At 40.9% G+C, this 24352-nt stretch overlaps 1 protein-coding gene across 7 annotated transcripts in view; it reads left to right on the top strand.

Moving 5' to 3' along the window:
* The window catches only part of KLHL14 (kelch like family member 14), an 82363-nt gene extending 60405 nt beyond the window's left edge, over nt 1-21958 (top strand). For 3 of the 7 annotated variants that reach the window (XM_039704246.1, XM_039704245.1, XM_039704244.1), the window contains exon 9: nt 425-3145. In XM_039704246.1, the coding sequence (XP_039560180.1) occupies nt 425-565 (141 nt within the window). In that variant the 3' untranslated portion in view covers nt 566-3145. Of the gene's footprint in view, nt 1-424; nt 3146-21925 lie in introns of those variants that run through there. The other 4 variants (XR_005627009.1, XR_005627008.1, XR_005627007.1 and 1 more) reach the window with 4 other exon arrangements.
* Nucleotides 21959-24352: the final 2394 nt, after the last annotated feature.

The following is a 24352-nucleotide window of genomic DNA, read 5'->3' as shown; positions in this document are numbered from 1 at the left end:
TCACCTTTCTATTCCTTCTGAGTTCTTATAGTATGTGGTTAGGATGGAGAGAAGAGGGGAATTAGCTACAGGGGCAGGCTCGCGTTGGTTTTCAGCTTATGGAGAACATGGAGTGTTTTTTCACCTTTGTGCTTCTCTATTTAGATAAGTTATTATTACACTCTATTCACCAATATGGAGTAATATAAAAATCAGAAGGAATTTTGAAAAAGTGATTGATGGGACTGTATGCTTACAGCTCTGCTTATGGGGTGCTTGTAAAGGAGACTGATTTTCCGAGGCTGGGTGCTGAAAAAAACAAAAACCTCTTGAAGACCTTCTAATTTAGAGTGACCTCGAGTCACTTTCAAACATTGCTAGAGATGATGTGTGACTTGGATTTTACCAAAGCCACATTTAATGTGACATTTTGTTCTACTACCAGGGAGCCTACAAATCTTCTACTATTTGCTACAGTCCTGAGAAAGGGACTTGGACAGAGCTGGAAGGTGACGTTGCGGAGCCCCTAGCAGGACCTGCGTGTTCGACTGTGGTCTTGCCGGCCTGCGTTCCGTACAACAAGTGATGGGCCAGGAGCACTGACATGAACACTGAGTGCATTTGGGAAAATAATGACGGGTGACGTAAATATTTTATTAGAACAGAATTCCTGTTAAAACAAAGCTACCATAATTGACCCCTCATTCCATGTTTATGCTTTAGGAGCAAACTAAAAGAAAAGAAAAAGCAAGTGTTGTCCCATCTCAGATAGGTGCCGGTGTCTTATGAAGCAAGAAGCTAAAACACACCGAACATTACATGCTGACAGACTGCCATTTCAGACTGATTTAAACTTTTCCTGCTGCAGAGACATTCCTCACATCAAATTTAACTTTAAAAAAAAAAAAAGATGGCTAACTGTTCAAATAGAGCCTGAAGAGACAAGATCAGTATTGTGCATTGTATCTACCTGCATGTGATCTGTGTTGAAGTCATGAGGATGTTGTTTTCATGAATGTTTCAGAATTCAGATAGTGAAAAGCTCACATTGCATTGCAGAATTGTCTCCTCCTCTGTAATCCTAACCTGCAACTACTTCATATGCTCTGCAAGCAACACAGCATCAGAAGATTATAAAAGGTAAAGAAATATCATTCAGTTTTTGCACAGCTTGGCAACTAATACACTCTGCCTTCAAAGTCCCTATGTGCAAGTGCAGCAGAAAGCAGACTACAATGAAAGCTATGCTTTACAGAGCACTTCTTGCAATAGCAGCTTAGGGATTAGGATCAAATTCTGCTAATCACACTTGTGTAAAGTCAGAACCATTTCACTGAAATCACATGGAATGACTGGTTCTACATTAGTATAACAGAATTTGGATCCTACAGCTTAAAATCTGGCTTTGTAAAGTAAGTTATTTCTATGACCACTTCACAAAGCACCAGAAACCTTACTTCCTTTTCACTAACCTGTTAGATATCAGCATCTGTGCAAGTTCTTTCCAAAGACAAGAAGACTGCATTTAATCATAAATGTATTGCTTTGGACTCTGAAATGCTTATGTACATTGTTGGAGAGACACTGGTAAGTAGTTAAAGTAGTCCTGTGTGGTTGATCTTAAGATGCACTCTGAGAGAGTTTTACTATTAATCCAAAGTAATACAAGGCTAGATTTTCCACTGCCTTATAGCCTGTGTAATTATTTACACATTGCAAAGTGAGTTCAGAATGCTCCCACATGGGACCAGTAGCATTTAGGACTTGCTTCATGAAGTCATAGTTGCTTGCACAAATCAGACTGTCTATGTGTTAAGCTTATGTCTTTCTGTCCTGGCTTTGCAAAAGCAGTGACAAAATCTGAGCCTGATTCTTCACCACCTTACAGCTAGCAGGCATAATCATCTGCACCTCATTAAAGTATGTGCATAATTCTTCCACTGTGGTTTACTAGTGCTGCATCCATTACTCTCAGGACCATCCTCTTTACTGGTGTAAACTGACATTGCTCCTTCTAAGCCAATGGATATACTTAATGTCAGATAAATATCCGGCCTTTAATTTGCCTAGTTGTAGCTGGCTGCACCAGATAGAAAGCAAAGGACGCTCCAATCCTGCATTTTCATCCCTGCACATATCTTTCACGACAGGACTTAATGCTAGTGCATTAAGCAAGGAGCAGGCAGCTACTGGAGGTTGGTTTCAGCTGCAGAGGCAATAGATGGGAAAAAGACTTCATTATTTGCTTTGCAAAATAGAAAAGGGTGAATGTACACAGAAATTACACTATATATTGATGCTTGAGAGCAGTATAAATAACGGAGAGCAAATATCATGGGACTGTTTCTCTCTGGCATCAGTCCAATTTTATTGCAACTCCCTTGCTTGCAGCAGAATTACACAACTTGAAAATTGGAGTAATGCAGTAAAGACTGGTACCACACAAATGCAATAATACAATTGATGAGGTAGCTGCACACCTGGAAAAAAATGTTTAAACAAAATAATTATCTGAAGATGCTAATATTTGAATGTGCCCTTGGGGAGTTTTCCAGTGAGCATCTCTAAGGAACTCATAAAGGTGGAGTGTATATCCTGAAATCTCAATCCATTTCTCCTACATAGTGCAATCTTAGTTGGTTTTGTATTTATTTATATTGTTCAGATCCAAGGGATCCCTTGTAAAATATATTTGGTGCAATCATTACTTTTTTTTCCTTTCCTGTTGAAAGTATATAAATATAAATATATATAAAAAAGGAAACTGTTAAGATACTAAATGAGGAAACCTTGTATGACATTTAAAAGGTCTGCCACTGATCATTGTTCACCAGTCTCTACTAAAATGTACCATTTTTAAAGGATACTTCTTGTCCTTTTAAATGGTTCCTTTTTTTTACCAAGATAATTTAAAGATTTATGAGGACTGTATAAAAATCTTTCTATCTATCTGGAAGGCATGACCAAGGAAACAATTCTAACTAAATAAGTCACACAAAGAATGTAAATTTTGTACAGTACTAGACTGTGTAAATGAAGCTTGCTTGTAGGGGGGAAACTTTAAATAAAACTTTATGTACTAATTCAACTGTCTGCCATATTCCTACTTATAAAGTGTATGTATAAATAATATCTACATTAAATTCTTTGGAACTTTTTTTATCATGTAGATGTGTGAACTTCCTTTATTTTCTGGTGTTACATAATGGCCTCATTGTTTTCCAAGTGCCATTACTCAGTGCTTGTCAGTGCAGTGACCACAGTAAAAGGCAGGTCTGTAGTGAGTCCGTCTTCCCTGGAGCACAGTGCCTGGTCTGGGAAAGCAGCACCTTTTTCCAGCAGGGAAAGCTCCACCCCTGTGCCTGCTCTCACTGGAGGAGCCACTGCATGCCTGTGAAATGCCTCTGCCTTGTGCTGCTCCCTCTGTTCCTCTGTCCCACAGTAAGTGAAAAGGAACCTGCTTTGTTAAGACCAGTCTTGCTTTGGGGAATTCAGTGCTTGTTGTTGTGGCAACTTCATATCTCTTCAAAATGTTCCTCCCTTGGCAACTGACCCTTCTAACTATGTGTATTTCATTTCTTGGAGGGGAAGTGTTGGCATGGGCGTGCTGTAGAGGAGTTGGGACAAGAGGTATTGCAAGGCTAAGACAAGGTAAAAGCAGGAGGTTCTACCAGGAAGCAGAAGAATCATCAATGCCAGTTACTATTCATGCATTGTTTATTTGTCCCTTCAAACTTTTGTCAGGGACCAGATTCTGCCTATGCAAACCAGGGGAGTGCACTGAGCAAAGTGGCCCCTGTGTTTAAAGCAGGTGTGGGCTGTACTGGATAGCACTAAGATAGCACAATAAATAAAATTGTTTCATTAATGAGTTTATTGCAGCAGAGGAAGGAAGGGAGATTTATGCTTTTTTTTTTAAAGTAATGTGGGAGAAGGAGAAAGAGGAGAAACTGGAAGCAATGGGCAGAGATGTGATTTAGAAAGGAAGGGAACAAAGTAAAAGGAAAAAAATCAAAAACGAGACTGTGAGAGGTATGTTTTTGAGGATCAAGAAAAAATCAGGATTAAAGAGGAAAGCAAAGATGGTTTTTGAGAAGCACATATCAGAGCAGGGCTGGAATAAAATTAGAGCAAAGGCAATACAAAGGGCAGAAGCGAAACATAAGAAAATTCAATAGAAGACAATATGAGATAAATATGAAACTACCTAAAAAAGCCCTTGGGTGATGGTATTCAGCTAATCATTTTCAGTAGTCCTGCTGTCAAGTACCTAGATAAATCAGCAGAGTACTTAGGTGTTGCAGTGTTCAAGCTTTAATGCACAGACTTCATCACAACAAAACCTATCAAAGAGATGCCCAGTGACACCTCTCTGCAGGGCCTGGGCTATGGCAAACACCCAGCCACAGCCAGCACCTGTGACAAGGGACCAGAGCTGATGCTGGTGGTGGGAAGCACAAGAAGAGCAGATGAGCCACAATTCCCGGTCCCAGCTGCATTGGAGGGAAGAGCCCTTTCCATTTCTGATTCTCTAATGAGAGTCATCTTTGGGAGCTGGACACATGGACTGTTCCATTGTTCTCTTTCTCTGCTGTACTTCCTGCCAAACCTTAATCTTCTCCATTTCATCCTCAGCATGACAGACTTGCCTAGGTACTTTTGCAGACTGGGACCTGGAAAACAATAGATTGGTGACTGAAGATATTTCCCTGATCTTGAGCTTGATGGTCTCATCCTCTGGGTGAGAAGTGTGACACCACGATTTGCTGATGACTTGTAACCTGTACCCATGTCTTTAAGAATGACTATGAGGACGTTTGAAAAATATGCTTTTCAAGAATTACAGTGCTGTCTTTGAAGGTACTCTGCACCCACCTCTCAAAAGCTGGTATTGCTTTCCCTCATGTGTTTATCCCCCTTTCTGTTTTTAATACAATGATTTCCTCTGCTAGCTGCATCTGTGAGCCAATTTCTGAGAAAAATCCATGCCAAACCTCATTATATATACTGGTTTCTATTGTATTATAATCACTCATCAACGAAGTACTCTACTTCCCTTGCTGTTAAGGGAGAGGCCATATTTCAATTTAAATAGAGCTTTCTGGTACAGACAAAGGAGAAAGAAATCCCAAGCAGTGCTAAAGGGCCCAATGAAAGTGCCAATGCACACACTCCAGGGCAGTTTTAAGATACACATTTAATTTCTGTTACTGGTGCAGCAGTGGAAAGGAGTCAGTGTTTCATCCCCTCGGGTCCAGTCCAAGGAAGCGGTGACAGCAACACTGGAGGTCAGGGTGGTTTGCAGGGAAAGCACACTAATGAATTCTGGAGGGCTTGTAATGCCATAAAAGATTCAGTTAATCTGCAGCATAGATGTTGATCAGCAAAACTGAACCTAACTCTCTGGACCTTGTCAGATGTATTCTGTGCATGTCAGTGTTCCACACCAATTACAGATTTTAGAAGATGCTCTCATGCAAAACTATGCACCCTAATATATAAGCCAGCTCAGATGTAACTAAAATTAAAATCTGACTGTGGCAAATCTCTGTGATCCTGATATATGAAAATCCAAATAAATGATTTGTTCCCAGAAATGAAAAATAACTTCAGCAGGAAATTTCAAAATTACTTATGCAGGATTAATCCAGTTCAATGAATGCATCTTGCGTTGATTAATAAAGCAATCCTGAATTGCAAACTAAAACGAGAGGAGACTTCTGGTGCTGATATATTTGTGTATTTCTGAAGCTGGAGAGAAATGTGCACTTGTGAGAGATGTGGTCAACCGGTGTAAACAGAGATTGAATACAAATAGTGATTTTCTAATTGTCTGTCTTCTCCCTGCAGCAGAAAACTACCTTTTTGTCATTGATCTTTTCTTGAAGAATACAGGTGCTATGTTACCTGCCACATATTGAATGAGAACGGGGCATCTAACATGATTGTACAATGACTCCAATTAGTATCCAAATGACATCTGCAGTTTTATATAGCAAAGAAAAAAAAAACAACTTGAGCTACTTTCTGCTGATTTTCTTGCCACACAGAGTAGAAATTTTGGTCTAGTAGCATTAGCTTTTGTGATCTGCTGCCCTTGAATTTAATTGGGCTTAGAGGTGAACAGATACAGGGAACGTATTTGCAAAGTGAAAACAAGGGAAGGAGATTTAAATGAATGTAACATTTTCCCAAAATTTTCATCAGCATCTACACAGACAAAAAAAATTGTTTTATTTATTTAAAGGGGCCCCCTCATTAAATCTAAAAACCTGCTCTTCAGTTTGGAGAATTACCTTCAATCATTGCAGTGTTTTTAAAAGGAGTAGTTATGAATGATTGAAGTATTTTGCAAAATGTCTTTAAAATCTTTATGGTTTTATCTTTAAAAAATGGTTTCTCATGTTATCCTTAAACATCTTCCAGAAAATCACACTTGCAGGATCAGATTTGTAAAGTTTCCTTAATATCTTGGTATGTTGTGTGGTATTCAGTTCCTGATCTTTGATTTCCATTTTTGTTTCCATTTGTGCAAAATAATTCAGTTTTCAAGAAAATTTGACGAAGACTGTTTTATATGAATGGCGGCTGAACTTAAAAGGTGCTTCACTGTGAATAGTGAATGCCAAGACTGATGATCCTTTTCATAAACACTAACAGAAAAAAAATTGTTGCTTCCTGTGTGTGTAGGGGTTTTGCAAAATGTATACAAATATACATGTACACATTTTCATGCAAAAAATGACAAGTTCATAGGCCATAGCAAGGACTGCTGTGACATTGTTTTTGCTAAAACTGTTAACTCAGTAACAGCATGGAAACTTGGATGTTTTTCTTTAAAAACCACCTCTTTAACTGCAAAGATGCCATTAGTCACAGCAGGGAGCATAACCAGAAGGAGGATGTCTGTAACTATAGCAAGAGAGCACATTAAACTGTAGGTCAAAACCACGACTGACTGATTACCTTCAGGGTGAAAGTAAATCTTCAGACTTGCCGGAGTGAGAGGGAGCAGCACTGGCTGGGGCTTGCCAAGGTCATCCCCTGCCTCCCTCCCAGCACAGCGGGGCCGCGATGTCCGGTGCGCTCCCAGCAGACTTTTGCTGACTCGCCTAACCTTCATAGCCATGTGTGACGGGATGGAGTCACCGTCATCATCAGAAAATGCCTCCTAATGTCTGGCTTCAATGTCTCATTAGTTTAAAGAGGTGATTCCTGGAAAAACCCAAAATAGAAAACAAATATTTTCCAAAAGTCTAAGTCCATAATTAAATAATCTAAAACTTTCACAACAGACAGAATCTTTAAAGCTGCTTTTTCTTCTCCTGCTTTCAATGGAATAAACAAGGAGAACAGTTTATTCCCACACTGCAACAGCTTTTTTTTGCAAACCCAAAGACTACCAGTCTTCAGTTTTCTCTAAGCCTGTGACTCAATCTCTCTCTGACTATAGAATTTATATCCACTGGCAGTTCTGGTTTTCCCTTTTTAGCTGATCTCCACCTGGCCCACATCTCCACCTGCACAGTGACCAGGAGGTTTCTGTCTAACTTACAGTAATGCAGCCCAGGATTGCAATGGACTGAAGCTTTGCAATGAGGTCTTTCCATCCCTAGGAAACCTCCTTATAACTTGCCCAGGTCACAACTGATCAGATTGATATTTTGGCAGAAGACAAAACACACCCCTCTTACCAGTGCTTCCACTGAAGATAAGGACGAAAGCTGTCATCTGGCTGTGCAAAATTCAGGTGGGGAATCCAATAAATGTTAGTGAATGGAGTTTACATACAGGACTGTGATTAATTAACCTGCTGTAAGAAAGTGTGGCACTTAATCAGTGGGCATTCAGAACAAAATTACTGATGTCTTTTAAGCGCTTTTTCTTCTTCTAGTGGAATAAAATGAAAGATATTGGTGAAGAATTATGTCTGGCACATCATCACCTCTTGAGAATTATTCTCCAAGCATTCACTTTTGCCATGATATATTCCAGTGTTTTCAAGAGCTGCTGAGCACTTCCAGTAGCTGAACTGAAAAGATATATTTCTCCAACGATGGTCTGGTTTTACTAGCACAAGGGTTTCATGCTCTGAACCGCCTGCTCTTGTTTTTCGGCAGTTGCCCATGGCAATTATTTTCATAGACTGATGTATTCATGCTTCTGAAAAACACCAGCTCTCCTGCTTGTCCTGTAAAAAATGTAGTTGAACATCACCTTCAGTTGATTTCAGTGTGGATACTTACTCCATCCCTGGCCCTGTAGTTCAGAGTTTAATAAGAAAACTTTTTGTTGCAATCCTTAGTGATACTGGATCTAGTAACTAAGTCTTTGCATTCAGGGTTGCAGTAAGACTAGCTATTCCTCTTACAGTGGAGGAAAAAAACCCCAAAGAGCTGTAGCCTTGGTCTGCAAAGTGAACTGTGTATTAGACTCCATGCCTAGTCCAACCCAAAACATCATAAGCCTTGGAGTAGCCCACACCCCAGTCACTACAAACACCACATTTCCATGGCAGCCCATTGGGCAGGCCACAGGCTGTGTGGATTCACTCCCTCCTCTCTTCTCCATGCCCTGGAGATAAGTGATAGCTCTTGCAAATGCCCCCTCCTTGCTGTCACTCCTGGTATTCCCCAGGCTGTGCCCAGCCCTGGCCTTCCCCAGGGCCTGCTGTCACTCACAGATGGGCAGCAGGGCTGGCATTGGCCATGTGTCAGGGTCTGCCACTGTACCCTGACCATGTCCCTGTTTCAGATGAAGTAATTAAACTATGTTGCTTTAGGGAAGTAACTGTGCAAATATTTTAGGACCCAGATCCAGAACAGAATTGACACCCTCATACTTTACCAGAGCGCACTTATTGGTAACTATGGAGATAACTCAAAAAATAATTTTTAAGACCTGAACAACACTTAACAGATGAGAAAAAGAGTTGTCATTCTATACTTATTTGTTCCAATTAGAGGATGAACTGTCCTCTGTTTTGCAAAGCATGTTTAATTTTGAATGGGTTTCCCATGAGCAGTGGGCTACCATAGGCAAATCTCATTTTGACAAGTACTAATTATGGACAACGCAGTGGCAAACTGTAATCTCTGTCATGAGAGCTATCAACAGGGATGCAGCGAAGGCTTTAACAGTGGGTGGCAGTACTCTGGGTCAAATTAATCACCACCATAATGACAATGAAATCAGTAGAGCTTTGGGATGTTAAGTTTGATAAAAGAAGCCATTCTGTTCTCTGTCTGGCTATTTACATTAAAGCCTGGCCTCAGCTTGAGCTAATCCTTTGTCACAGTGTTCAGGGCTGGATTTTTTTGGCATGGGGGAGAGAGAACAAAGAGCAGTCCTCCTTGCAGAAGAAATGTTTTCATGTCCAGGTCTGAGTGGCTGAAAATGGATTACCTAAGTGTGAAGGAGACAGCCCCACAGACTGCTGTTCTGAGGCATGTGAAAGCACTCAAAAATGCAAGTGGGATTTTTGGGGGCACAGCATTGGAAGTGCTGATGTGCTTGAAGTCAGCACCTTTTGGCTTCGGATTCTTGTGAAAGAGCTTTAGGAACGTCTGTTTTCCTCCTTTGCCTCCCTTTGCCACAGCCACAAGTTGAGGTCTGAACAAGAACCCCTGGAGCTCCCCCCTGGAGCACAATGTAGGCAAATGCCAGACAAAGAGAGATGCAGTGAGCGCAGACACAGCTGAATAAAAAAAAGAAGAATCTAGGAATAACCAGGTGAGACAATTCTGCATGTAATGATGCTACACTAAACTGTGTCAAATCTGAACCCAAGTCAGCCTTGCCCTACAGCTATGGATTTGATCACTATGAGTGCTTCATAGTGCTTAATTCTGCTTTGGATACATGTTTCATGCTCTGCTGCTAATGGCAGTTTCTATAATACCGAGCCTTGGAACATCGCCTAGCAATGTTCCATGTACCAATGTGTGCCAATGCACAGGCTCCCTCCAGACCCACAGGAAGAGCATGTGCAAAGGTTGGACAGGAGCTGCTGCCTTCTCTGACAGCTCTTAAGGCTTCACATCCCAGGCAGTGGGGCCCAAGGTTCTGTTCAGTGCATTCCAACAGGTCCATGTGGACCCAGACACAACGATGGGCTGTGCTGCTTGTGTTCTGCTGTGGCACAAACATGGAACACCTCCTTGTTTAGCCACACAGGGCTCCCCAGTCCCCTGTCCTGCCCCCCTCAGGGTTATTGTTCCATGTTCTCTGCATCTTCTGGCAACTTAACAAATACTGATTTGATGATGGTGGTGTAGCCCAGCATTTTGTCTGGGGCTACAATAGAGAATTTTCATTCTGACATCCACAGTCTCATATAAATGAAAGAATCAAATGTAAAACAGTGTCTTTCCATTCATCTATTTAGTACCAGACTGGTTACAAAAATATATAAGTACCCTAAAACCCAAATAAACTGCCAACCATCCGTTTTGGATCCATTTGGTAACTGTGCAGAATAATCTGTTCTTTTATAAGAGTGGTTAAAGGAGATTTAGAGGGAGGAAAGAGCATGGTGACTTCCAAGGGAAGAGTGAGTGATTCAGTGCAAAAAGGGTAAATTTCATCTGCACATTCTTAACTGCGAGGACATTCTGCACATCTCAGGAGTGCACTAAGTGGTGCAGTAAACCAGTAAATTAGAAGAATGTAAATTCTTTAGTAGGAATTGCACGCAAGGGAAAAATGCTTCCTCATGCTCATATTTGTTTTCATGAAAATAATGTACACTCTTCCTAAAATCATACTGGTACAGAGCTGAGTAAGACATCAAAACCAGTAATAGATATTACACTGGACTAAGAAATGGCAATGACACAATTATCTTTTGTGTTTCTGATGATCACTGTGATAAAGCCAGGAGCTGGAGTAGTTAGACCCAGTTTGTAGAATCATAGCTCCCTTTCCCTCTCACTCTGTCTGTCTTATTTATCTCTCATTAAACTAAATTGTATTCTTATTGGCTGACTGACCTCTGATACTGTTATTAATTGATTTATATAGTGCCTTTGCAAGCCTCAAGGCACTTCAGAGAATTGAAAATATATATAAGGATCACTTCACCAATCACCTCAGTGCAGCCACCTCTAGGTTGGAAACTGGTGGCCACTGCAGTGGCACTGGGAAGAGCTTGGGTTAGAAAAGAAGGCAGGGTTGTGGAACAAACACTTCCAGCAGTTCTACTGCCAAGCTGCTGCCTTGCTATCACACTAAAAGAGTAAAAATAATTTAAGAAAAAAGACTATTTCTGGCAAATAATGAGTCAATAGAATATGCTCAAAAGCAAGCTCGAGGCAAGATATTTTCATGGTGAATTCAGCACCCAGGGCTGTGGCAAGGCCTGTGTTTTTTCAGGAGGTCCTGAAGACCACAAAACCCCCCTGGGCATCATTCTCTCAGAACTTCTGCCCAGCATCAGCCTCCTTGCAGCACTGACCAGCTTTCCCACTGGCTCCCATGTGCAGGTGCAGGGTGTCCCCACAAGCCTCACTGTGCCCAAAGGGCTGCTGTGGGTGCTGCCATAAATAAATGCCATGCACAGGCTGCATCACTGAACAGCTACTGGGAGCCAGGTCTGGTACTTCCTCCTCTCACCATGTCAGGCACTTGGGAAGCTGACAGGGATTTCAGAGAGGAGACTGGGGCTTCCTGGCTGTCTGAGCCCTGTTTAGCTCAGGACCTAAAGCATCCCACACAGTGTGGAATGGCTGCTAGCACCACTGCTACACTTCTTTGATGCCTACAGTGTTATGAGTACTGAATAAAAAAATGTAAAAATAGGCAAACACACATAGTGGGTGGCTACCCTGACAGGAAGGGATGGCACACACCAAAAAAAGGATGCAGATCTTCTCCACAGAAGGGCACCCCAGCCCTCTTTCCTTTACCCTCAGTGGTGGTTCCCAACACATCAGAACCACACCTGTGGTTCCTGTCAGCATTGATGCCAACTTCTCAAAGGTAGCAAGGCTGTAGTTTTTCTGTATAATAGCTTGAGCATTCACAATAAACATTTTTAATACTTTCCCATCAATCACAGATGAGAGGGCTTTGTGTTTTTTCACAATATTATAGTTTTGACTTCATTTGAAACATCTGAATGCCTCCAATTAAAAAAAATTTAAAAAAAGAAAAAAGAAAGAAATCTTTCCCAAGGTGCAAACATAACAGAGAATACTAGAAATCTCCTTGATTATGTTAGGTCATTAAAGCCACTTAGTGAAATGCTTTAAATAGATCTGAAGGTTTTGAACACTTCCCCATTAAAATGAACCCTGAACATGAAAATGTGCACCCCCTTCCAGAGTAGAATTAATTTCACTAACTCCATTAACAAGCAGGTCTGCTCTCGTCTTATCTTTCAAGAATTCTCTACCTGATTGCATTTATGTTCTCATTTAGCATCTCAAAATGGGCACTTTCTCTCAAGAAGGGTTAGTGCATGACTCACCCGCTTAGTTAATCTGACTAATTAGCATACAGTCACCCATTAACAGCATTAGAACAACAACTGTAACTCTCCCTACCTCAGTGGCCTCCTTGCAGCACTGACCAGCTTTCCCACTGGCTCCCATGTGCAGGTGCAGGGTGTCCCCACAAGCCTCACTGTGCCCAAAGGGCTGCTGTGGGTGCTGCCATAAATAAATGCCATGCACAGGCTGCATCACTGAACAGCTACTGGGAGCCAGGTCTGGTACTTCCTCCTCTCACCATGTCAGGCACTTGGGAAGCTGACAGGGATTTCAGAGAGGAGACTGGGGCTTCCTGGCTGTCTGAGCCCTGTTTAGCTCAGGACCTAAAGCATCCCACACAGTGTGGAATGGCTGCTAGCACCACTGCTACACTTCTTTGATGCCTACAGTGTTATGAGTACTGAATAAAAAAATGTAAAAATAGGCAAACACACATAGTGGGTGGCTACCCTGACAGGAAGGGATGGCACACACCAAAAAAAGGATGCAGATCTTCTCCACAGAAGGGCACCCCAGCCCTCTTTCCTTTACCCTCAGTGGTGGTTCCCAACACATCAGAACCACACCTGTGGTTCCTGTCAGCATTGATGCCAACTTCTCAAATGTAGCAAGGCTGTAGTTTTTCTGTATAATAGCTTGAGCACTCACAATAAACATTTTTAATACTTTCCCATCAATCACAGATGAGAGGGCTTTGTGTTTTTTCACAATATTATAGTTTTGACTTCATTTGAAACATCTGAATGACTCCAATTAAAAAAAAATTTAAAAAAAGAAAAAAGAAAGAAATCTTTCCCAAGGTGCAAACATAACAGAGAATACTAGAAATCTCCTTGATTATGTTAGGTCATTAAAGCCACTTAGTGAAATGCTTTAAATAGATCTGAAGGTTTTGAACACTTCCCCATTAAAATGAACCCTGAACATGAAAATGTGCACCCCCTTCCAGAGTAGAATTAATTTCACTAACTCCATTAACAAGCAGGTCTGCTCTCGTCTTATCTTTCAAGAATTCTCTACCTGATTGCATTTATGTTCTCATTTAGCATCTCAAAATGGGCACTTTCTCTCAAGAAGGGTTAGTGCATGACTCACCCGCTTAGTTAATCTGACTAATTAGCATACAGTCACCCATTAACAGCATTAGAACAACAACTGTAGCTCTCACTACCTCAGTGTCTGGAAAACAGACCTCTTTTAGTCTGCAAGGACATTGGTTGCTCCCTGTCTTTTGACAAGTGTGGGGTTATTTATCACACCAGCACAGGATTTGCAGATAGCTCTGGAACGGGTGACATAATTCTTAATATCCTGCAAAAACCCTCAGCCCATAATCTTTCCTAGCAACTTATTGAAAATTATTCTAAAATTAAGTCCTTAAGTCTGCAAAAACTGCTCTGACATCCAGACTGCTCCCATGTACCTCTTCCAACTTCATTGAAAGAAATCAATGGTGGAAATTAAATAAGTTTTTCTGATCTGCGATAAGTTACAATAAATGTGTCAATATTAAAATCTTTCATACTTCAACCATTCACAGTGGTCTTAGACTTATTTCCCACAGCTATTCTAGATGTATCAAGAGAGAAGTAAGATTTGTGGGTGCTTAGAAGAGTAATTTTCTGGGAAGCATGCCTTGCAAACCAGGAACATTTTTATTCATGGAAGTGCTGCTGGGAACAGCAGGTTAAAAGACTGAACTAGGGAGGCAAAGCCAACAACTGCCAGAGCTCCTTAAGACAACTGCAGAGTGCCCAAGGTACTCAAGGAGATTTACACACCCAATTTCAGCCTCCCCAAATAGTCTGAAAAGCTGTAGAACCCAGATAGATGTGAATTTCTATTATTTATTTCAACGGATTTTTCACTGGAAGCCTAATTTTGGTCACTTAAATGCCAGGACAGTTAATCTTTCCACTGCTGCTCACCACACCAGAAATCCCTAAAATCTAACAGACTTCCCCTGCGCCACCAGCACACAGGTGAAACCCACCAATGCCTTCACACACCTTCACACCCAAGGAATAAACCTGCTGCCTGCTGTGCTGCCTGCACAGTCCTCAGGTGGTCCTCAAAGCACGAGAGGAAGTATTTAAAGCCTCTTTCTGTTAGCATGAAGCTGTTGGATGCTGGTGTTTGTCTGGGTTTTTTAAGTGAGGCTGCCTTTGTTGGGTGCCTTAGAGCCACCTCTGGTGCCTGTAAGACTTTGAGGTTTTGTAATCTCTGTACCTCACCTCCCTCTCAGCCAGCAGTGAGAAGCAGCAGACATAATAGTTGAAAACATGGGTATTCAACACAGTATCACAAACTTTAGAAATCTGAAATGCTTAGTGGACCTGCAGGTTTTACCTGATGGCAATGTCACTGTTCACTATCAACAGCAAATCCAATCTTTGGGCAGGCTCAGGCTGGACAGTGCCAGAAGTCATGCTGAGTGAAGTTGCTATCTGCTTTTAGCAGAAGCTGAGCCACAGATCTCCTGACCAAAGATCCCTCACAGGAGATTATGCTGCTTGTACCCCACTCTGGCTGCACAGCCATGTTGTGCCACTTGTAATGACTGTGCCTCCACAGCTGGGCCTGAAAAATAAAAGCTCCTGGCACAGATGGGACACCACCAATGCCCCAGGAATATGAGTCAAATTCTGGTTTCAAAGTGTCCCTGATGGTACCAACAAAGATTTTGTCCAACTCACATTAGCAGTTAAACTAGTTTCAGGACCAGTGGAGGGCAATATTGCTTTGGCTTCCTTGAATAAAGGGATTGAGGCAATAGCTAGGGCACAGACCTGCTGTTTGCAAGGCAAAGCCCTTACTCTGGGCACAGGATGACACTTTTTGCTCCACAAGAACCAGCCCCTGGTGTATACAGCCTCTGGAGTACCAGCACCGCCTTGTGGAACACCTCACTCACTGTACACCAGCTTGCTGTAGAAATTGATGTTTTTGAATAGACACCATTTCCCCAGACTTATACCCAGGAAAAGACAGAGGTGGAAGCAGCTCCAGGATGAAACAGATTCTCTGTACATACCAGTCCTCTTATAACTTCTGTTGTTTTCCTCATTAGGAGCTTGACTCAGCATTCAAAAATTTCACAGTTCTGTATTTACCACAAATTCAAGTCTAACTAAATATATGAAGGAGTCAAGAAGCAGTACTTAGGCTGTATTTTGTGGAAATACAGTCTAGTTAATGCAGGACATTAAATACTTCTGGATTTGAGCAAAGCATTCAGAACTTGAAGTCAGCAAGTCTGCAAAAGTAGCATGTGACTTAAAATATTTGCCCTTTTGAAAAGTAGCTCCTTAGACCCCTTTCATAATTTCAGATGCTTATTTCAACTGTAAGAGGGAATGTCCATATTTTGTGTTGCTTCTCTTAGCACTTTTGAATCAATCTTGCAGTTGTATGGCTTATTCTGCTATAATTTCTCTCCCTGGAAAGCAACACTTTGCACTTGAACTCAGAGAAGAGCTGTGGCATTCCTCCTTTTTTATCTTTGGTGTCTGCGGCAAGTGATGGCTGCTTGTTGGCAATGATGGAGCAGGTGGCTGCTGCTGGGGTGGGGTGGTGCCTTTCTGGAAAGATGGGACAAGAGCAAGAGGGCTGAAGCCTGGTTGGATAGAGATGGCAGGACATTGTCCAAACGAGGGACAATGCTGGGGCACCTGAGGGGAAACTAAAGCCTGATGGGGTTTGCAGGATAGATACGGGGTTTGTGGAGGCAAATACAAGGTTTTTCCTTCTATCTCCTCATTTGCCAGCTGCTACCACATTCCTGTCTTGTTCTGCTTCCACTGGGTTGGGTGGACCACAGTCCCCATGAAGGGTCCCACAGCAGATGCCAGCACAGTCCCAGCATAGACCACCAGCAAGCACTGACAAGTCCTGATGCCCAGGCTGCAATGGGGTAAATCTGTCAGGAGAAATTATTTTTTTTTGTTAGACCCATTATTTTATTGTAAAACCACAGAAAACCTCCCTAATTTTATTTGTCTGCAGAGAAATTTGTGCCTGAAAACGTATTTTTCCCAGCTATATCAGTTGCTCCAAGAAAAAAAAAGTGTAATTTCTTAATGCAATCTGTGTCTGTTGTAGATATGTATCACAGCTACATCATGATTTGGAATTTAGCACATGCCATTCAGTGTGAGCTGCAGATCTGTGCCTGCTGAAATGCTGTCCAAGAGCCACAAGTTCATGTCAAACCATTTTTTAATTGCAACCTGTTTATGTTCAACCTGCCCTTTACAGAAACCAGAATTTACTTACAGCATTGAAAGTGGTAGAAGATTGGAACTGAAGCCAGAAGAGTCTTAACATGCTATTGGGATTCCTTTTTGCATGAGAGAAGCACCTATATTTTTTACATATAACTAATGATAGGATAGCAGCAAAGATAAGTGACTTAGTGGAGGCTAGGTAGTTCAAAAGCCATGGATTGGCAGAAAATATATGCATTTCACCTTTAACATGTGAATGCAAAGAACAGGTTGGCAATGCACAAATCATTCCTCTTATTGATGTTATACATCCATGTTTCTGAGAGAGTTTTGATGTTAAAACTATTGTCAAAAGCTTTAGTGAAGACCTGAAATAATCACCAAATAGATGCTTCAAAACCCTGAAATCAGTTTAGGGTTTGAACTTTTTGTCTTGCAATTCCACCAGGAGCACAGTGGAACCAGGAAAGTTCAGCTGGTTTTTTCTTCCTTGTTGTGGTTCTTCTGGCCCAGGGAGTTCCATATTATTGTATTATATGTAGAATATTTCTGGCTCCAGAAAACAGGAAGGAACCCAGTTGAAAAGCCTCTACTTTTAATGGCAAGAGGTGCTCAATGTTGAGTGGTATTACACTTCAAGAAAAAATATCCTGTTTGTATGAAGACTTGCACCACTCCCTATCTGCAACTCTGATCATAATGACAGAATTCAAAGAGACTGTGCAGTTAAAAGAGTGCTGGCACATCACATGGCACAATAATGTATTGGTTTTACTCTACTGATACCATTTAGTGCCTCTTGTAAATCCATGCTTGTCCATCCCCTTTAATTTGCATACTTGCCAACAGCCTTGTTGATATCAAGCTAAGCACGCAGGCAGGGTTAGTCTAACTCACCTGTGAAAACCTGAGAAAAAAATATTCTTTTATTCTATTGCATTTAGTGTTCCATTACCAAAAATACTGAATTAGACCTTTACTTAATTAGAATTAGTAATTGTCACACGGGTCTTTAGCACATTTGTGCAGACGATTATCTTCAATTTGCAGTCCTGTTGGCTTTTAACACATGATCACAGGGAAGGACACCATACACCCTTAGGTTGTACTTTGACATGTCTGTATTCCTCAGACAAAGGTGACTCTAACTAAAGAATCACTAAACTTTTGGTGACTGAAAAAGTCACAGAGAGAAAAGAATTTATCAAGAATGGCATCTCACTCTTCTGCAAAACTGCCAAAATCTTCTCCCTCAGACAAAGGTGACTCTAACTAAAGAATCACTAAACTTTTGGTGACTGAGAAAGTCACAGAGTGAAAAGAATTTATCATTCATCAGGAATGGCATCTCACTCTTCTGCAAAACTGGCAAAATCTTCTTAAGGAAATGAGCTTTAGATCAAAAAAGCCTTGTTCCCTTAATCTTGTTTAGACGAAAATAAAATTTCCACCTTACTTCCATCACCTTCATCTTTCTTTAAGTGCTAAAAGTGTTCAAAACACTGTGGACACCATTCTCCAGCTGAACCTGCACTGAGCAGAGGAAGAAAACTTCATCTAAATTGGAGACAAAGAGCATTTTTTTTAAATACATTTCAATACATTTGTGGTTTTGCCGTAAAATTAACTCATATTCATGGTAACTTCCAGATCTTCTCCATGGTTTTTAATGGTGTAGCAGCTATTTCCAGGTTTGTGGGGTTTGACATGCAGGTTCTAATATCTGAGTGTAGGGTTTTTCCTTGTGAACTCACCCAGTGTTTTTGTCTTATCTCCTTCTCTAAGACACCAAGAATAGTCTAGATCCTAGCTCTGTCCTGAAAACTGTGTGCAGCTCTCTTAGCTTGGTGTTTTCTGCAAATTTAATAAATATGCTGTTTACTTCATCAGCTATGTTTCACTGAAATTTACTCTGAATGAATATTCAACACTAATACCAGGTCCATGACACATCTCTGGGACATTCTCTCTTGAAACATACTTCAATGTGACAGTGATCTACTAAGTATTCCCTTTAGTTTTTGAAGTGGCTTAGGACTGATGTACCCAGAGTGTATTTTCCTTGCGTGCTTATGGGAACTCCAAGAGTAACCATGAAAAAAATCTCCCTGAAGTTGTGATTTACAGACTCTTATTCCTTCTTCCCTAATCCACAAGGCCTTTTATCCTGTCACAGAAAGAAATTAGGCTAGTTTAATACAATTTGTACTTGACAAATCCCATTTGTCCTTGAAGCTTGTTTGATTATTTGTTCCTTTAGTCTCTGGCTCTTCCTTTCCCTGCTTTCTAAAGATAAGCTTTACGTTTATCATTTTCCAGGCTTATCCTGTGTAACTTATCTGGCACACATTTCATTACTTGTTTTCATCTCCAGCTTCCTCTGAAGGTGAGATTTGGTCAACTTCACCGGTCATCAAGCAACACTCTTTTAAGCTGACACACTCCTGTGCACTTTGTAATGTGCATGATCAATGGCTCCAGAAGAGCTTTGGAGCACTCCCTCAGTGCTAACTATCCTTATTTCACAGAAGGTATCAGTGCTCACGCTTGTGGATAAACTACAGCCACAGCTGCCTTAGTCTCCACAACCACAGCACCACTTGTCTGCTCTGCTTTGCTTAGCCACAGGCTGCAGTAGCCCACAGTAATTTTGTTCCTCCACCTCAAAAACCACAAACTCCAAATTTCAAAGTCATCTTTGAGGCAGGTCACTTCTTGGATTTTGACTTAATTTAAGAAACACATGACACCAACATAGCCGAAAGGGTCAAGTTTCACAGTCTGCTTCAATCTTCTAACAACTCACCAGACCTTGTGTCTTCCACCCTGGCTCCTCTCACCCTTTTGGTCTTTCCCTTTCACCAGGCCCTACCTATGCCTTGTGAAGCACAATGTTGGAGAAATATGCAAGGCGGAAAATCCAGAAGGGTGTGGAAGATGATGGATGAGGCAGCTTTGAAAAGAGAATTGTATGCAACATCTGTGGTGTTGCATACACCTGCAACCTGCCCACCATCCTCCCTATTAAATTTCTGTCACAGCATGGAGCAGAATTTAGGAAGTTATAGCTGATTTGAAAAAATGACAGACTGTCTTCAGAACCATTGGTTTCATCAGTTCGAAAATAAGATGGGAGATGATGACTTTCTATGGATTATTGTGTTTAAATACCAACACAGCCCCACTAAAAGCTGCAATACCCAATGCTGCAAACCCAGCAGGTACAAGTAGCCACACATCCATGGATGGCAGCAGTAGATAGAAAAGATATTATCTTTATGGTCTCTTTACAGGAAGACAATAAAGAGAAATTTGTTTTTACTTGGGAAGGTATCCAATGCACCTTAGCAGACTCCCATGGGGGTATAAACATTCACCCATGATTGCTCATGCTGTGCTTGCTGAACTTGCTGAACTTTTACAGACAGTCTCACTTCCTCAAATGTGAAATTATGTTAATATAGATGATATTGTAATCACAGGAGATTTGCCTGAAAAGATGGGGAAGCATCAGTAACAGTGCAAGCACTGCATAAAGAAGGTGAGACCTCAACAGGAACATATGTCAAGGGCCAAGTGAAGAAGCAAAGACTCTGGATACTTGGAGGATAGCAGGCAGTGCAGTAAGAAAACACCTTAAGAAAAACAGAACAGCTGCAGTCACCCCAATCTAGGAAAGAGTTACAAAAGTTAATGAGAACTCCAGGATATGGTGGGAGAAAACAAGTATCTGGATTTTCTACCACTGCTTGCACATTATATTCACTTTTATGAATGGGAAAACTGTGGAGGTGGAATTTGGAACATGAAGAGGCAGTCAAAACCTTAATGCAGGAATTAAAACCATCAATCACTGGGACCAGTATACCCCCACAACCCTGTCATAACGGAATGGGGATTTGCTGAACAGGGCACTTCAAGTAACCTATTTCAAAGTGTTTCACTGATGCTTCAGCAAAAAAGATAAATGGTAAATGGCAATGTAAGACTGCTGCACTAAACATTAACACTGGCAAACAAATAATAGAAGAAGGTGAAGGTAGTACACAAGTAGGAAAATTAAGGACAGGTATTTTGGCAGCACAAAATGGAGGAAAAATTATATCTGTGGAGTCCTATGCTGTGTAGATAGGCATCACACACTGGTCCAGTCAGTGGAAATGTCTGAACTGGGAAGTAGGCAGATCTTCAGTTTGGAGAACTCAAGACTGGCAATTACTTCTTGATATAGACAAGGAAACATCATTTAAAATGGATGGGTGAAAGCTCATGACAAGGGCAATAAACCAGGCACAAACTGTTATGAAAAGGCAGATTTGACTAAAATTAGGGAACTAAAAATAGGGAACTCTTTAAATCCTGAGTGGTATGAATTGGGAGACAAGTCACATCAGAAATTAGGTCACAATGGCAAATCCACATGTTATTTTGCTGCACAGAGCAAAGACTGAAAAACTTGTCAAGCTATTCTTATAGAATGTCATCAATGCAGCTTAAAACACAACCAGATCACCCTGCTAAAGCATCAATCAGGGGAAAACTTTATGGTCTACATGGGAAATTGATTGGATCAGGCCATTCAAATCCTCTGCAGGATACCAACCTATCCTCACAGAATGTAGTAGAGCAGTAGTAGAGCAGTAGTCTTCCAGCTTACCTACAGTGACTGAGTGCTGAAATGTTGATGGATGAAAGTGCAGGGGTTATGATCTTCATTCTTGAGTCTACTTACTCCCCATAATGCGATACTGGCTCACACTTCTCATGTACAAAGGCGGAAGGATGGGCTGAACAAGAAGAAATGTAATGGGTATTACACACTCCAAATTACCTCAGATAAAATGGGATGGTAGAAAGACCTAAGGGATTATTATAAAGGAGACTTAAGACACACAATGTTCAGTGGGATACCTGACTTTCCAAAGTGCTTCATCAGTTGAATAATTGGCAATTTGTGAGTCAAGCATTCTCTGCAAAAGCTGAACTTGATGCTTTACCTTCCAATGAAAGAAAATATCAGATAGCATTACAGCCAGGACAACCCAATATGGTAAATTTACCACAAATGGGAACTGTGCCTGTGATTCTGACTAAACCCTATGGCTTACTTCCTTGGGAAGCTACTGATAGGAGTGTTGAAAAAACCAAATCAATGCACAGTGGATTTACCCTGCATCACAGAAAATTCCACTTTCCCCATCAAAACATTTTATTTATTTTCTTTTACAGAAGAAAAAGAAACTACATTGATGGCAATGAAATCAGCTATATAGCTCCAACAGAGTCTTGGTTTTCCTCTTGATTGAGAAAATATAATCCCTCCAGATCAAACACAAAAGCCTTGGGATCATGCACTGCATTGTACTGGAACACTGGGGGATCCTGCCAAAAAGATAAGGCATGCTTAAGTCTTGCTACTTTGTTTATACACTGAAATGAGGTACATCTAGAAGATAAGTGAAGATGGAAGACATTTCATGGGAAAATAAGTGGAATAATAATAATTGTAACACTAGGAGCGGAAATAAAAATAGGGTACGGGGCAATCAATGGGTCTGTCCCAGAAAGTCCCATCAAGATTAATAAACACTATACTGATTTTTTCAAACCAAGAAATAATGAGAAATCTTTCTATAAATTGTCAGAACCAGACCATTGGTTCAATTTTAATTTTATACGACCCATATTCACATCTTGCCTCTGGATAAAACACAGTATAGAACTATTATTTGATTTCATTATTGTTAAGCACAAAATGTGGAAATTGTGTACAACAGGGTGTCTATGGATTGATGCATATGTAATTCTAAAAGTAGCTATGCCTGATCTAAATATATCAGCAGTAGCACTACACAATAACATCTCCTTTTGTATGCAGGAATGGATTCATAGAGATGAAAATGATAACCAACAAATTCCATCTTTAAATGGATCAAAAGGAGACATCATTTTGCACTTTGAGATACACCATAAAACCAATCATTGTGATAGTATTAAATCAGCATGAAACTATATCTGATAGAACATAGACTATGGAGCCAACAAAATGGGCACAAAGCTGTTGATGTTGGTGCATGTGTTGTTCAGAAACAACAGGGATTTATTTGTGAAAGTAATACCCTTACGACCCAAGACATTTGTTTGACACTGAACAAATTGTTTGTCATTTTGAAATGTATCCTGATGAAAAGCCAAAATTGTACTTGTATATGTCGGAATTGGATTTTGGGTATTTTGATAACTCTTTGTGATTCTATAATTACAGATAACACCACTGTAAATTTGAGCAATCAGTCAAATATCTGTGTCTGTAATTTACCAAAGTGGGATGCAATTAAACCTTTCAGCTCCTATCACAACCCACCAATTGTTGCAAATTAACTGTATCTCACATCAAGATTTACCACCTACCCCCACTGGCATGAATTTTAACTTGGTGAAGAAACTACTAGAAAACAACTACCTGAGTCAAAAACCACAACATGCATGTCTAAAACCATGGACATAGGAATCAAAGCACTGTTCATTACACCACGGAAGACATATACCCTGTCCTAGAAAGAGCAGAGAAAGATAGAGAACATCACTAGTGGGATACTTTATTTGGCTGGTTCTTATCACCAATAGAAGCTGTAAATTGAATCCCATTGTAATTTTATTTCTTTATCTCATATTATGCTTGTAATTTAAGAGAGTGTGGAAAACAGCTAGATGGATGGCATAGTTGCAAAGTCCTCCTTACATATGCAATACTACTCATTAATGTTTAATAAAATCTAAATAATTACATAACCAAATATTTCCCTCAAATTACAACTGGAATATGGCATTAATTTGTTTATAGGCCCAGAGGCAAGAGGTGACCCCATCACCACTCTGTGGAGCAAGACAAATTGATTTTAAGTCATGGTGTGGGTTGTGGTGGTGCATTTCCCACACCCTCACAGCCCCCTTGGACCTGCTCTGTGACTTCAGCAATTCCCATTAAGCCTTGACCATACCAGCTGGGCAGTGAAGCGTCCCTTGACTGTAGGAGTTGGGCAGTGAAGCATTCCTTGACCATAGCAGGAACTCTTGAATTGCACAGCTGGGAGCAGCCCTGTTCATACACAGGACATCCATTTCCTGACCAAGGTGGAGAACAAGGGATAATCAATTATGCCCTGACAGCACTGGAACATTACTTAGCTGAATTGTAGCCAAAGTGGAATGGCACCATTGTTAGCAGACTTCTGAAAAACTTCAGTAGTTACTGACTTGGGTCATGGCCAGGATTATGGCCATATTGATTAAAGTCAGTCATTTTGTGACCCTATAAACAGGAGACCGAAGTGAGGTCCTTTGAACTCTGATGGACTGTAGTGGACAGTACCTCTGTCTGAGGGGGATGCCTCTCAGAGCTCACAAACTCTCAAGTTTGTTTTACTTGAAGGACCATCACCAAAAGCTAATGGGGCATGGGCTGATACCCTCCACTCTTCCAGTGCTCAGCCCTCACCCTTTAAGAAGTGCAGTGCATAGACATTCAACAGAAGTATTTCACTGAACTTAAGGCAGATTTTTAACAGGTACCCATATACATACATATATGAACCTCTGCATCTGTGTATATGCATTTGTGAATTGATCCAAATTCCCTCTGACATGCATAGTATG

This window comes from Passer montanus, unplaced genomic scaffold, assembly GCF_014805655.1.
Source record: "Passer montanus isolate IOZ18808 unplaced genomic scaffold, ASM1480565v1 scaffold170, whole genome shotgun sequence".
In the NCBI taxonomy this organism is placed as follows: Eukaryota; Metazoa; Chordata; class Aves; order Passeriformes; family Passeridae; genus Passer; species Passer montanus.
This window is presented reverse-complemented; position numbering and strand designations above follow the sequence as displayed.